This window comes from Falco rusticolus, chromosome Z (genome assembly GCF_015220075.1).
Source record: "Falco rusticolus isolate bFalRus1 chromosome Z, bFalRus1.pri, whole genome shotgun sequence".
NCBI lineage: Eukaryota > Metazoa > Chordata > Aves > Falconiformes > Falconidae > Falco > Falco rusticolus.
Window position 1 is genome coordinate 73,972,815 of NC_051210.1, and position 13,696 is coordinate 73,986,510.

Consider the following 13,696-nt stretch of genomic DNA (forward strand, 5'->3'; position numbering starts at 1 on the left):
ATGTTACAGCGGGCTGCTCAAGGTTTGGTCCAGCTACATGGCCACCTCTTTGGGTGGCCATTGCCACCACAGGGGTGCCCTGAGAGCTCCTGTCCAGCTCCTGCAGTCCACTTCTGCACAGCCCCCATCTTACCAGGCATGCCCAACCTTTCCCACTGCACAAGGTCACACTGTTGTGACCATGGGACTTTGTGTCTTGCCTGTGTTAAACCTCAGGAGGTTTCTACCAGCCCATTCCTCCAGCTGGTGGAGGTTCCCACTCATCCTCAGCTTCCCACAATTTGGCACCAGCACCAATGTATGGTGGGCTGTGCTATCTCCCCCAGTGCCATTCGCAGTCTAGCCCTTGTGCCTCCCAGCCCTACAGATGTGTTCAGCTGTTCAGGGAGGTCCCCAAGGCAGCCAGACAGGGATGGAGGTCTGGGGGCTGGGATCTGGGGTCACCCTGAGCCCCTTCTCTCACCTGTGTGGGTGTGTGGCTTGGCCTGGGGGCAAAGCACAAGGTGGGAAAGCAGAACATATCAACTCCTTGGTTTCCCTAATGGCTTGGCCACCTGCCAGAGTCCCTGCCCTGGGAACAAACAGGCAAGCAGCAACATCCGACCCTCTGAGAGCAGGTAGTGGCAGGTTGTGAGACTGAGTAGGAAACAGGAGCCCACAAACTCATTTATCCGTGATGGGGGCCATGTCTCCGGCATGCCCCCCACCTGGCACCCTGTGCCATGATGGGCAGCTGGGAACAAGACAGGACGTGTCTGTAAAGGGGGGCTTGCAGCTTACAGGAATCCCCCACCCTCCTGCTTCTGCATCACCCAGCCCTTGGCTGACTGGTGGGCTGCCTGCCAGGCTGGCCGAAAATGAAAGCAAAGCGTCCAGGGATAAATAGGAGCAGCCTCAGCACAAGGCAGCAGTGCATGTCCTGCTCCCCAGCCTTGCCCAGCTTGTCACCCCTGGCACCCACCATGGCGCTGCGCCTCCTGCTGCTGCTGCTCCTGCTGGCTGCTATCCTCGCCATTACCGAGGCTCAAGGTGAGGGGTGAGACGCCCTCCTGCCCACCTGTGGGGTGGGATGGGGCAAGGGATATGGGTGTTTGACAGGGTCTGCACAGGGTGCTGGGTGGTGCGGTCGCAGTGTGTGGTGGGTGTTTGTGGGGTGTTTGGGTGTGTGGATGGCTGCGGGTGTGGGGTTTGCAGTGCAGTTGTGTGTTGGTGTGTGTGTTTGTGCACCTGATAGGTGTGTGGCCTTGGCTTGCAGGGCTTGCTTGGCTTGGGAGCGTGTCTGTGTGCATGTGGCTGGTGGGGCAGCAGCACCCCGAGCTGAAACACGCAGGCAGGAGAACGAGGTTCAGTCTCTTTGCAAGGAGCTTGTCTCTGCCTGTTTCCCCTCTGTTGGCGGTGAAATTGGAGCCACATATCCCTGGGGAAGGGTCTGACCGGCAGCTGGGCACTGACACTGAGAGCTCCTACACTCACGTGCTGCTCCAGCATCTCTCCCACAAATGACACCAAACGAGCCCTGTGCCATCGGCCAGCTGTGCTGTGCTGCCCTGGGGCTGGGAAGGTGCCCTGGCTCTGTGAGGGTCCGAAATCCCACATCCTGCCCTTTCCCCCAGGCATTGGCAGCTCACCCTCTGACTGCTGCCTGAAGTACAGCCGGAAAGCCATCCCCAGCAGCTGGGTGAAGTCCTACAGCCTCCAGGGACCTGAGTCGGGATGTCTGCTGCGTGCTGTTGTGTAAGTACCTTGCTATGGTTGAGACCACTGCGATCGGTTTGGCTCCAGCCGAACACTCCTTCTCCATGTCCTCCTCCTGCCCAGCCCTAGGGAAACTTTCTGCCTGCACCCCCAGGTTTACCACCAAGAGGAACAAGAAGATCTGTGCCTCTCCCACTGACTCTGCTGTCCAGAAGCTGATGGAGAACCTGGACAAGAAGGTCAAAAATAAGAAGAAGAAGGGACAGCCCCCACGTCCCAGGGGCAAACCCAAGCAGCAGAAGCAGCAGCGGGTCTAAGTCAGGCCTGAAGAGGTAGGCAAGGGGGAGGGGGGAGCAGCAGGGTGATGGGGTGAGGGTGCTGCCCCCCTTCCGAGATCCATCTTCATAAGATGCCAGGCATCCAGCTCGTGGAGCTGAGCCTAGTAGGGCTGCCAGAGCCTTGACTGAAGCACAGAAGCATTTAGGGCATGGCTCCCTCCTGGTCTGTGCTTGCCTTAAAATCAGATTTGTTTCTGGAGCTGCTGGGACAAGGCAATGCTTTGGGGACACGCAAGATGTGCCATGCAAGGCAATGGTATCCCAGCTGGGGTGGGTGATCTCACTGAGACCCTCTCCACCTCACTGCCCCCTCCTTGCCCTCCTTAGGACGGACGCCTTCCCCACTGACGACCGACCCACTGCCTGGCAATGGACATCCACAGACCACCCGCACACCCACTGGCCCCAGGGCGAGGACAGGGCTGGCGGAGAGGCTGCCCTTGGCTCTGAGCCACCTCAGCGCTGCTGTGCCTGCCGCAGAGATTCACCCAGCCGGGACCCCTGCACCGGCTGGGTGCTCTCGGCAGTCAGGGGCACCTAGGTCCTCACTCGCCGCACAGCCGTGCCAGCGGGGACCTGGACCCGCATGGGAGCTGGGCTGTGGCCTCGAGCGGGACATGGGCAGCCTTCCCACCAGAGGGGATTTCTGTAGCCTGGCAGGATGGCAGCTTTTCCTATGACTTTTTTTTGGGTTTTTTATACATTTGTATTTATATTTAAAGACTATGCTTTCATTCAATCTTCCTGGAAGGCTTTACTTCTGGCTCCTTGTGCTTCACAGAGTACCCTTTATGCTTACAGGCTGGCTTTTCTGGAAGATTGCTCTTATTTTTCTACCAAATAAACGACGGCTGTGTTTCATTTCTCTCTCACCTGTTTCCTCCTTTTTGGCTTGCAGGGCTGTGGGGTGCCAGGCCGGTCCCACATTCCCGTGGCCCTGCCCAGGCTGCTTGCTGGGCGCTTCCTTGCAGAGCAATTAATAGCAGCTGGGATGGAGAGTTTGAGGACAGCAGAGGTGACAGTGTGGCTATGTGTCTGGGCTGTTCTAGGCTTTCTCTTTGGCTTTTATAACATGCTTTTGCAGTGTAGTGTGGAAGAAGATAGTTAGGATTTATCCTTTTCATTTATTTTTTTTTTTTAGATATAAAATTGCAATGAAATCAGAACAAATTGTTAATTTTAGTGGAATTTTACCCTTTTATCTCCCTTGGTTTTGCTGTGATTTGCAGTGATCCAGACATTATTAGGCCAAGTATTCTGTTTTCTGGGAGGAAAAAAAAGAAAGGAAAAAAAAAAAGGAAAAAAAAAAAAGAAAAAAAAAAAGAAAGAAGCTAAAGAAAGTCTTATATACTTTCTTCCCAAATCTGAAAAGCCCACTTGGTGAAAACTGCGTGTGCGGCTGTGCACATAGGGGAATAGAAGACTTCGAAAAATTCATCACAGACACGCTGCAGCTGTTTGAGAGCAGCTCTATCCCAAACCTTCAGTAAAATAAGAACTCACTAACCTGAGGACACCAAAAGGTGAGACTGCAAGTAGAGGGGGGACAGATGCCCAGGACAGGGCTGGTGGGGAAGTAGATTCTCCCTGTGCTTGCAAACCCCCTCCAGCATGCTGAGAAGAGGCAAGTCGAGCAGCTACACTGCAGCTGCAAGTGCTATCTGCTCGCAGAGACTTCAGGCACGGACTTTGGTCAGTAAAGGTCTATTAAGTCATATAATTGCAATAATAGGATTTGCAGAGCTTGATAGTATCAGCAAAGGCTGTGTGTTGGCTGGAGTAAAGCTTGTAGCTGAATGTTTCTATCAAGCACGTTTATCTGGCTTGATTGCTTTATTAGGCAGGCATTTAGGTCTATTATTTTAAGGCTGTGTAAAGAAACTGTGAAGTCCAAGATACCGCTGTGAGTATGGGACGGGTGCTGAGCTGGCTCTGTGCTGCCCTCACCTCCACGTGGGAGTATGCAGCCATCTGCCAGACCAGCTTTTGGACAGGATGTGAGGCAATAAAATATATCCTTTACAACCAAACGCACTCATTCTGGCTGTTGTGATGGGCTTTGATGGTGTGGGAAGGGCTGTGCGAGGGGCTGCTCTCCTGCCCTATACACATCATCCCACGGGTCCTGGCTTTTGTAGCACTGCCGGATGCTGCATCCCTGGAATGCAGGGGCTGGCAGCTGCTGGTATGGGGAAACGGGACCACATAAATTCCCTCCCGCGCAGCTGTGTTGCCCAGCAAGATGAAGTTGCCTTGTTTGCTCAGCCGTCCCCACCAAGGGGTCCTGAGGTGCCAGCAAACATAAGGGCACAAAATGGTTTTGTACGTGATGTCCTTTGTTCACGGCTGAGCCCGTCCCTCCAACTCTGACGCCCCCAGACAATCAGTGCTTGCTCAAAGCAGGGGCTGTGTGCTTCCAGCCACTTTGGGAAAACACCACTAAAACAAGTTATTAACGAGGCTGTGCTCTGGCCTGGGCTTTGCTGGGAGCCTGGGAACTGACACCCACGCACGGAGTCAGCTGAGGCTACCATGGGAGGGCTGGAGGCGGCCCTGTGTTTGCTGGGGATGCGCTGCATCCAGCCCTGTGAGACTGACCCTTCCTTCTGTAAGACTCCTTGTTGTGCTGGTGGTGGTGTCAGGGGATTGTGAAACGATTGCAAAAAAACCCTGGAAATGAGGCCCAGCTGAATATGTCTGCAACCACGATCAGCAAAGCACAAGCAGATGGCAGGAGTGAGCCAGCATGTGACATGTGTCCTGGTGGCTCTGTGATTGCATATGTAAACACCACAGGGGTGTTTTTTTTTCTCTTCAGATGATAGGTGGGCATTGGGCTAAAACAGGTTATAAAGATGTGCCCATGGGGGTGCTCTAATTTACCCTAAAATTTACCCTGAAAGCAGGGCTTGTGGAAGAGCACTGGCATTTGTCCCATGCTCAGGCACAGATAGCTACTCAGGAAGGCACACATGAGCATGGACACAGATGACAAATGCAGTCCCAAGTGTGCCTGTGCCTGCACACACACGGACATTTGCACACCACTTCCAGCTTTACTGCAGAATGCTGCTTTTAAGGAAAATAATGTGTCAGTGTTAGTGAGAGCTTTTTGCTGGTGAGGCAGGTGGCCACAGTGCTGCCATGGTGAGATGGCACCACCAAAACACCTCTGAGGAGGTTCCCTGCGAGAGGCTGAGGGGAGCGGCAATGGGGTAGGATCTTCAGTGTGCAGCAGAGGCCAAAACCCTTTCCACACAGAGAAGCTGAATCCACAGGCCCCAGCGGATACAACCGATGTAAAGAAGATGCTCTAAGATGATGCCGCAGTGAAGCAGCAGGGGAGGATTCACACAGTCATACCCCTGCGCAGGGCAAACCTGCTGCTTTGCCTCACGTGCGAAGACAAGGCAGCATCAATGCGGTGTGTGCCGGGGCAGCAGGCGTGCAAGGGCTGTACGAGCCTGCCTAGGCGTTCGGCAGGGAAAGCGAGAAAGTTACAACCATGTCAAGCAGAGCAAAAAGTTAGGAGAGCTTGGCCACCCTGGAGCAGAAAGGTTTCAATGACAGCAGAAAGTAGCCAGGCAAGACAGAAACCATGGAGTGTAGCCAAGAAAAGGGAGGACTTGAACACAGGCCAAATGATTAGCTCAATTTTTTAGTTGGTGCAGACAGTGCTCTGGGCTTGTGCCCAGAGTGTGCTGGACTGTGACGCCAGGCTGAGCTCCAGCACGGCTCACCTGGAGACACACACACTGGCTCCATCCCCCTGCCCCACGCCGTTCCCAAGAAGCAGGATCTGGCTATGCTGCAGCGGCCCGACAGGTGCCAAAGGCTGTTTCTGGGGCTGCATGGGTGCTAGAGGGGCTATGGTTTCCAGCTGAGCCTTCAAGGTCTGTTTTGGTGCTCTCTCCACCAACACTGCCCTTCTGGGGTCTGCCATGGTCTTGATTGCAAAGAGGAGGTGGGAAAGTAGCTGGTGGGCAATAGGGACTCCTAGCCTCCCTGCCTCAAGGTATTTCCTAGTCCTGGCCGTCTCTTGGCACCCATCTTGTCCTAGAGGTCCCCAGCCCAGAGCATCCTCTCAACCCTTTCTTTGCCTACATGTAGCTCCCAACCACTCTCCCTCCCCCTGTCCTCTGTTTTTCTGGCTGGAGACCCTTGGTTGTGGGGTGTCCTCATGCTGCCGGTCCTCCTTCTACTCCCCCAGACCTCCAGGTCCTTCTGCTTCCCTCCCATCCTGCTGGAGATTGCAGACCTGCTCCTGGGCTGCAGCTCTCCAAGGCATGGTGGTAGAGCATCTGCTATCCTCTGAGGATGTCCTGTGGTGGGGCCAATGTGAACTGTGTCACAGAGCTGCATCAGACCAAAAACCTTACAGCCTCCTCTGTCCGGTGTCAGTCTAAAAGCCAACAGAACAGTGAAAGGGAGCAGCCCCCAAGGGTTTGGTCCATCCCATGTGCTTTTAGATCTGTCCACAGGTGAGTTTGTTGTGCAGCCTCACCAGGAATCCTTCCTGTCAAGCCACATGGGAGATGGCAAGGAAATTGCTGATGGGCTGCTTTTCGCACAGGTCTCCAAGCTGTTCCCCAGCCACCTTCTTGTGAAAACCCAGGAGAGGCTGCAAAGAGGACAAGGCAGCATGATGGCAGGGAGCCAGGGCTGGGGGCATCCCACTTAGCTGCTGACATCTCGGTGATGTCATAGCACGTCTAAGGACATTTGCAGGAAGCACCTGGCTGGGAAACTACGCAGCCCAAGGATGATGCTGAGGGACACGTGTGTTGCAGGGACCCTGGGAGATGGGTGCTCACCCAGGGGATGTTGAGCCGGACCCAGGTAAAAGGTCTTGGCTCTGCTGCCCATCACCTGTGGTGACCTCAGCATCAACGACGCTGAAGCCAATGAGTGTTAGGGATAGACGGATTCTAACAGAGCAGGAATTGGCACCTTCTGCATCACACTTAGCCAGATCCTTAGGACCATCTCTGATCCCTCTGGACAAAGGCGTGACTTGCTCTTTTTTGACCCTTAACTCCATTTAAATTGGTTTGACTGGGTTCTCTCAGCTAGAGGAGATCCAGTGGGGCTCCAAGCCCCATGGGCTGGCAGTGGTCCCAGTCCTCATGCTGCACTAGAACCGGGACTGCAATGGGAGCTATGCGGGAGGCTCCCTTGTGCTGGGAGTTGCAAGGGAAATTGAAACAGCTGCAACGCCTGCCCAGTATTTCCCAATGAGGTGAATGCAGCCAGGCCAGATCCTGCCCTAGGGACTGACTATGCCTGGAATTTGCTGAAATTCCCCCTTTGCCTTTCCAGCTCTGTAGCTCAGAGGTGCAAAGCAGAGCACCACAAGGTACCCCAGGAACATGCCAGAATCCACACACTGGTGGGGAGCAGCTGCCCTGGGGGGTCCCACAGCCAGCAGATCTCTGAGAGGGTGGCGGCATGGCTGCTGCTCCCCAAGGAAAGCCAGGGGATGGAGGGGATGCTCACATGGCCCATTTACATTTTGATGGGTTGGATTCCCATGGGGATCCCCTCATATGCGTGGTTTCCACTTTAATTAACAACTGTGTTACCAAGGCTTCTGCAGGGGTGAACACTCAGGGATGCTTTGTACTGCCTGTGGTGTCCTCGGGGATGGAGCTCCAGCACTCCCAAATTGCTCTGGATGAGGCTTAAATGGGTCAGCATACACAATGCTCTCCCCTCTTCCCAAATTGCACTGCATCCCCTGACCCTTCCCTGCCTGCATGTGCCTCTGAAGTGCCTGGACCCCAAAACATCCTCTCTTCTCCACCTGCACCATCTCTTCAGCTCTGTGAGGGGGATGGGGTGACCTCCCTGCATGCCACAGGGATGCACTTCAGAGATGACCATTCTCTTCTTAGAAATCCCACTGACCCCACTGGAGGTGGGGGGAAACCCATCACATCCCCCTTTCGCAATGTAAGTGGAAAGCCCCCTTCTTTACCCTCCGGTGTCCCTCATGGGGAGCAGAGGTGACTGGAGCAGCCATGCTTTCACCCACTTGGCACCCAGACAGCTGCCAGGAGGAGGCAGAGGCTCTCTTTCCTGCCCATGGGTCAGCAGGCACTGTAAGCAGCTGAAAGGCAGGGACTCCCCTGCAGCCAGAGGCCGTTAAGGGGTTCACCCCGAGAAGGACTGTATTCCCAACACTGAACACGCTTCTTCTGGTGTGTGGCCAGCTGGGAGCCAGCAGCAGACGGTAGTCACAGGAAAGTGGCTGGGGACACCTCCCACTTGCCAAGGGGACCAGGACCCCAGCAGTGCCTGGAGGGGTGTCCCACAGGATGGGAACCCCAGCACCCCTTGGCAGCCCTTGGGCATGCTCCAGTAGTTGCCAAACCCACCGAACAGGCAAGGAGGTGAGGGCATGCTGTCAGGCAGCACCCCTAGCACCCCTTGTCAGTGGGTCGGGGCTCTGCTCTTGGGACCCCCTTTTTGCAGGGGGCTCTGAGTTTGCAGAGGGAGGAGCCAGCTCTGGGTTAGAAGCAGTTGCTCATGTAGGTCTGACCACCAGCACCCAGGAACTGTCACCTTCCCTGCTGTGGCATCTCTTTGGTGCACCCTGGGGAAATCAAGCGGAGACCAGGTCCCAGAGCCAGCCTGAACCCCCAAACCCACAGGCAGGCTGGGGCTGATGACTGACACTAACCCTCCACCACCTAAATTCCCCTTCTGCCAGCCAAGATTTCTCTCCAATAGTTTGTGAGTGCTAGAAGAAGGCAGGTGCTGACTGAAGTTAAGCTGGCACATCCTGTTTGTGCCACTCATCCAGCCTACCAGCCCCTGCGTACCCCTTTGGCACAGTGCCAGCTTGCTGGAGCACAGGAGCACAGGAACGGCTGGAGGCCATGCTCTCCTGACAGGGGACACCACCTCATGCAGGAGGCTTGTGCCAGTGCCAGTGCAGGGATGGAGAACCTTGGCTGGTGGTATGGCTGGAATCTCCTCTTGCTTCTTACCATGGAGCAGGCAAGGAGCAGAGCTCACTATCTCCTACTGCTGAGAGGAGCAGAGGGACCCACTGAGGTCCCTGGGTCCCATCTGTGTGTCTTGTCCTCTGGTAGATATTTGTCCCTGTGGAAGGGCTGTGCACTGCTCTCTGTCAAGGTGCTAGGGCAGGCTGGAGCTGGAGCAAGGGAGAGGGGGTAAGGACAGAGATTCTGCTCCAGGATTTGTTCACCCTGTGCAGAAATATTTTTCCTACCATCAACAGGAATTTCCCTGGGTGCAGCTGGTGCATTGCCTTTCATCCTGCCCTGGGCCCCTCCAAGAAAAGCCTGACTCTGGCATCTCTCCAAATCCCTACAAGGCAGCTGCTGGCGGCAGTGAGACCCCCTTCACCATTCCCTCCCTGGGCTGCACAGCCCTACTGCTCTCAGAATCCTGCATGCTATGTATCAGGGGTGAAGCAGGGTGGTGAGGGCACATCACTGCAGGTGGCACTGACACTGTGGTGAGTCACCATCCCAAGGAGAAACAGCTCCCATCCCTGCTCTCCTGTGAGGGTTTTGAGCTGGAGTGCTGGTCTTCACTCCCTGCAGTGCCCACGCAGCTGGTGAGCTGCTGGCACCCAGCGCCATGCACACAACTTCTGTGGGGGATTTCTTCTCTTGTGCTGAGAAAGCCTGTTTCCAGGAAGATCTGTAGCTGCCTTTGGCTATCAGCCCACTGAGACACCTGGAAACCAGGTTGTTTTTTGGTACATGAGATTGCAGACCTGGAGCAGAGCATGCTGGTTGAGATCTCCTCCATCCACTAGCTTTGGATGTGCCTGCCAGGCAGGCACTGGGGAGGGCAGGGGGAGCAAGCCAGGCTCCCCTGACCAGATGGGGAAGATCAGGGGGAGCCAGGCATTACCCCAGCACCAATACGTACACAAAAAGTGGGGCTGCGGCAAGTTCTCCCCCCAGCATCAGTGTGTTGAGCCTATGCAATATCTAATGAGAATGTTCCAGAGATGTCCTGAAGAAGTGACTGGGAAATGTATGGGGTGAGACCACCTATGTGCTTGCCCAGGGCCCTGGGGCACTTTTGCAGGGTAAAGGTTGCCCTGACCAGCAACCCCTGTGGCTCAGGTGCTGGCAGTGGAGGACAGAAGCTGTTTGGCTCTGACCAGCTGGTTGCAGGGAAAGCAGTCAGGATATTCGGGAACTGCTCAAAGATTAAAATCAGCCTGTGGCAAGACTTGTTGCAACTTCCCACCCCTCTTCCCCAAAAGAAAGTGAAAGCCACAAACTGGAAGGATAAATAGGCAGCAGGAAGCACCAGCAGCAGAGCGCAGGGAAGCTGTGCGGAACTCATCTCTCCTGCCTGGAGCACCATCACCTTCCAGCCCACTCTCTGCCAGCCTCAGCAGCAAAATGCAGCGGTTGTATCTTCTCTGCTTCTGTCTCCTGGTGCTGGGACGTATCCTGGATGGTAAGAGGGAACCTCTCAGGCTGACTTTCTTGTGGAAGGGAGAGGATCCAGTTTCTTGCTCTCTTTTGTATTTCCAGCAGACTTTTAGAGGGACCCATGGCTGGGGGTCTCTTGCAGTCCTCCTCCATCTTCTGCTTGTAACCTGTCCCAGAGGGACTCCGTCCTACCCAAAGTCCAGGCAGGAGCCTGCAGAGCACTGGCGCTGGAAAGCTGCACTTGGGAAAAGCCATGGAGCAATCGTGCCTCCCAGTGCCCTAGTCCAGCTTGTGCACACTGGGCTGGGATCACCTTGGTCCCAGTCTCCCCAGCACAGCGGGGGAGCAGCCCTAGCACTCTTTGGCCAGTGGCAGGGCTGGGGTTGGGAGGGGAGGTGTGTGCTAGGGCAGAATCCATGCCTGAGGGGCTGCTGGTGTTGGACACGGGGGCTGCACACATTACAGCTGTCTGGGTATGTGACACCAGGCACTCTGCTCTGCTGCAGGCAGCTGGGGCAACCTACACCTTGTGATGTTGCACCACACCTTGCTGCCTGGGATTACAGGCATCCCTGGGCACTGCCAGCCTTGATGGGCATTAACAGTGAATACAGCATTTGCTTGGAGGATGGCTGAGGTCCCCTACCCCACAATGAAGTGCTGACAGCTGTGTCCATCAGATGTCACAGGATTAATCGGCGTGGGATGGGCTGGTGATGGAGTAGCTGCAAAATCTGTGGCTTCTTCAGCAAGTAAAGCTGAAGTCATTTCCAGCCTCTTGGGAATGGGTGTCTGTCTGTATTGCAGCATACTGAAGCTATGTGAAGACCCCTGTCCTACCTTGCTTGCTGCTGGTCTGGCCCTGGGGGTGCGGGAGGGAGCCAGGCATGCAGAAGGGTTGCCGTCTGCCAATTTGCTCTTTCTCAACTCCTTTGCTTTCTGTCAAAAGGATGCAAACGGTTCCTGGTGCTGGGGCATGGGAGCAATAAAGTTTGTGCCTGCATGTGCAGCCAGGGCAGTGTGTGAGGGCATTGCTGGTAGGCACTGTTCTGCCCCACTCCGCTGGGGTGGTCCCGCAGTCCCTTCACTCTCTGGGAAGGCTGGGTGAAGAAGCAGCCAAACCAGGGAGAGCAACCTCAGCATCCACTGTGTGTTTCTTCTCCAGTCCATGGTGGGAACAATGTCCTTGACTGTTGCCTGCGGACAAGCGAGAAGCCCATCCCACGCCGGATAGTGCAGGATTACCGTCTCCAGCTGGTGCAGGATGGCTGCAACATCCCAGCTGCTGTGTAAGAACCCCAGGGTGTTGATGGTTGAGACACAAGAACCCCAGACTGGTGATGGCCAAGAGATGGACCCTGTGGGGAGGCAGGAAGGGAGGCAGAGCAGGGTGGAGGAGGGATTTCAAGCTGGGTTTGGGGGAGAGGGATAAGGAGTGTTGTGGAAAAGACCCTGGAGATCAGAGGTTCAATCAGAGCAGGACTTTCTGGAAGGGTAAAACCTGGGACAAAAATCAGGGAAGAGTCATCTCAAGGTAGAGATGGAGGAGGGCAGTAAGGGAGGCAGTGGATAAGAGCTTGAGATGTGCTTGAGCATCCCTGGGGTCTCTGCTCAGCTCATCTTGGGTTTTATTCCCCATGGGCCTGGCAGGTTCATCACCACAAAGGGCAAGCGCCTCTGTGCTCCCCTTGAAGCCCCGTGGGTGGTTCGCCTCCAAGAGAAGCTGGATGCCAGCTCTGCCAGGAAGGTAAGAGCCGTCCCTATTCTCAGATGGGACTGGGGGAAGACTGGGGGTGGGTTTACCCAAATAAATGCAGCCCTGGGGCTGTTGCCCACCCAGTGCCACCCTGGGATGAGCCCAGTGGGTGCCACAGGAAAAGGCACTGGGAGCAAACCCCTCCCCAGTTCTGCCCTGCAAGCTTGGACTTCGTAATTTGTGCACCTTCACAGGGAGGGCTTGTAATGAGTTCTGTGGGTGCTTTGCAAGGCCTGCCAGGTCCCCACTTCACTACTATGGCATGGCTGGGGGAGGTCACCCCTTGTTGACCACCCTGACTGCAAGGAAGGGACTCTGAGAAGGCTCCTACACTGAGGATCACAGCCATAACAGCTGGTTTTTTCACTTCCCCAGGCCAAACCCAAGGGCAAGTAGCCTCTGAAGAAGTCTGTGGCTGTCCCCAGCACCTGGAGTGGGGCTGTCTCCCAGCTGTGAATCTGAAGCTAACGGAGCCAACCTGCTTCCACCTCCAGCCACAGGGCCAACCCTCCTCGGGATTCGTGTCAGTGCACTGGGCTGGGCAGAACCCTGCCTGCTCTCTCTTTTTCCCTCTGTCTCCACTGTGACCCAGTAACCTGTGTCAGGCTGAGCTGGAGGCTGCTGGACCAGACACTCTGCCACCTTTGCAGCCTGGAAGATGGTTGATGGACTATTCTGCAAGATAGGTTTGGGGGGATCTCAGCCTTCCCTTCAGTGCATCAGCTGTGACCTCCAGGGCTAGTTCTGATCCCTTTAGTTTCTATTGCCAGCTCCATGCCCAAGTCCTTCTGCATCCCTGGGAAGGGCTGACAGGACAGGACAGTGTGGGCATGGATGGGAGGGATGGAAATGTTCATCACTGGCCATGCACTGTGCTGATCCCTTGCTGAGCACAACCTAAATGCCCTTGGGCAGATCGTGGCCCATGTGGTTACCCTCTCACACCCTGACTTTCCCTCCACCATTTCCCCTCCTGCCCTTCCTTGCATGGGTAAGGTAGAGCCAGTAATGCAGTGGTGACAGAGTGGGCAGTGATGTTGCCCTCAGTCCCTGCTGTCCTCAGGGATGTTGGCACCCTGCTTGGTCCCCCAGCCTGCCATCATGTTCAAACCCTGCCCCACACCCCTGCCTTGGCAGGGATGCATGAGCAGCGTTCAGACTGCTCTCAGGTATTTGCTGCTAGATCTGTTTGATGTGACAATTACGGGTGTAAGTTGCTTCTTTTCTCTCTTCTTTATTGTGCTGTGAATTTGTTAAATAAAAAGAAAAGCCAGTGTGTGGTCAACTTGCCTCGTGTTTGAGCCTGAAGGGCAGCATGGAGTGTGCAACATGCAGCCAGCACTGCCGGTGGTGCCTCAGTGGCAAAGGGGCTGTGCTTGGGTGCGAGGTGGGGGAAAGGGGCTTTCATAAGGGTAAAGGATGCTTTCTACAGCAGCTGGGCTGCAAGTCTCTCCTGGGAGTCTCTCAGCACCATGGTGAGG

At 55.4% G+C, this 13,696-nt stretch overlaps 2 protein-coding genes across 2 annotated transcripts; both read left to right on the plus strand.

Moving 5' to 3' along the window:
• The first annotated feature begins 890 nt into the window (after nucleotides 1–890).
• On the plus strand, nucleotides 891–4,063 carry CCL21 (C-C motif chemokine ligand 21). The gene is made up of 4 exons (XM_037374384.1): nucleotides 891–1,029; nucleotides 1,614–1,734; nucleotides 1,850–2,027; nucleotides 2,361–4,063. The coding sequence occupies exons 1-3, from the start codon at nucleotides 915–917 to the stop codon at nucleotides 2,010–2,012; spliced, it is 399 nt and encodes a 132-aa protein (XP_037230281.1). The 5' UTR covers nucleotides 891–914; the 3' UTR covers nucleotides 2,013–2,027; nucleotides 2,361–4,063.
• A 6,290-nt stretch (nucleotides 4,064–10,353) lies between these two features.
• Nucleotides 10,354–13,489, plus strand: CCL19 (C-C motif chemokine ligand 19). The gene is made up of 4 exons (XM_037373814.1): nucleotides 10,354–10,484; nucleotides 11,625–11,748; nucleotides 12,110–12,206; nucleotides 12,591–13,489. Exons 1-4 carry the CDS (start codon nucleotides 10,427–10,429, stop codon nucleotides 12,609–12,611), a joined length of 300 nt encoding a protein of 99 aa, XP_037229711.1. The 5' UTR covers nucleotides 10,354–10,426; the 3' UTR covers nucleotides 12,612–13,489.
• The last annotated feature ends 207 nt before the right edge of the window (nucleotides 13,490–13,696 follow it).

Bases quoted from the DNA above. Each gene is read 5' to 3' on its own strand.
- CCL21 (XM_037374384.1), top strand. From the start codon at position 915: ATGTCCTGCTCCCCAGCCTTGCCCAGCTTGTCACCCCTGGCACCCACC. The intron at 1,030-1,613 runs GTGAGGGGTGAG...CCTTTCCCCCAG, and splicing joins CGCCATTACCGAGGCTCAAG to GCATTGGCAGCTCACCCTCT. The intron at 1,735-1,849 runs GTAAGTACCTTG...CTGCACCCCCAG, and splicing joins TGTCTGCTGCGTGCTGTTGT to GTTTACCACCAAGAGGAACA.
- CCL19 (XM_037373814.1), top strand. From the start codon at position 10,427: ATGCAGCGGTTGTATCTTCTCTGCTTCTGTCTCCTGGTGCTGGGACGT. The intron at 10,485-11,624 runs GTAAGAGGGAAC...TTTCTTCTCCAG, and splicing joins GCTGGGACGTATCCTGGATG to TCCATGGTGGGAACAATGTC. The intron at 11,749-12,109 runs GTAAGAACCCCA...TGGGCCTGGCAG, and splicing joins TGCAACATCCCAGCTGCTGT to GTTCATCACCACAAAGGGCA.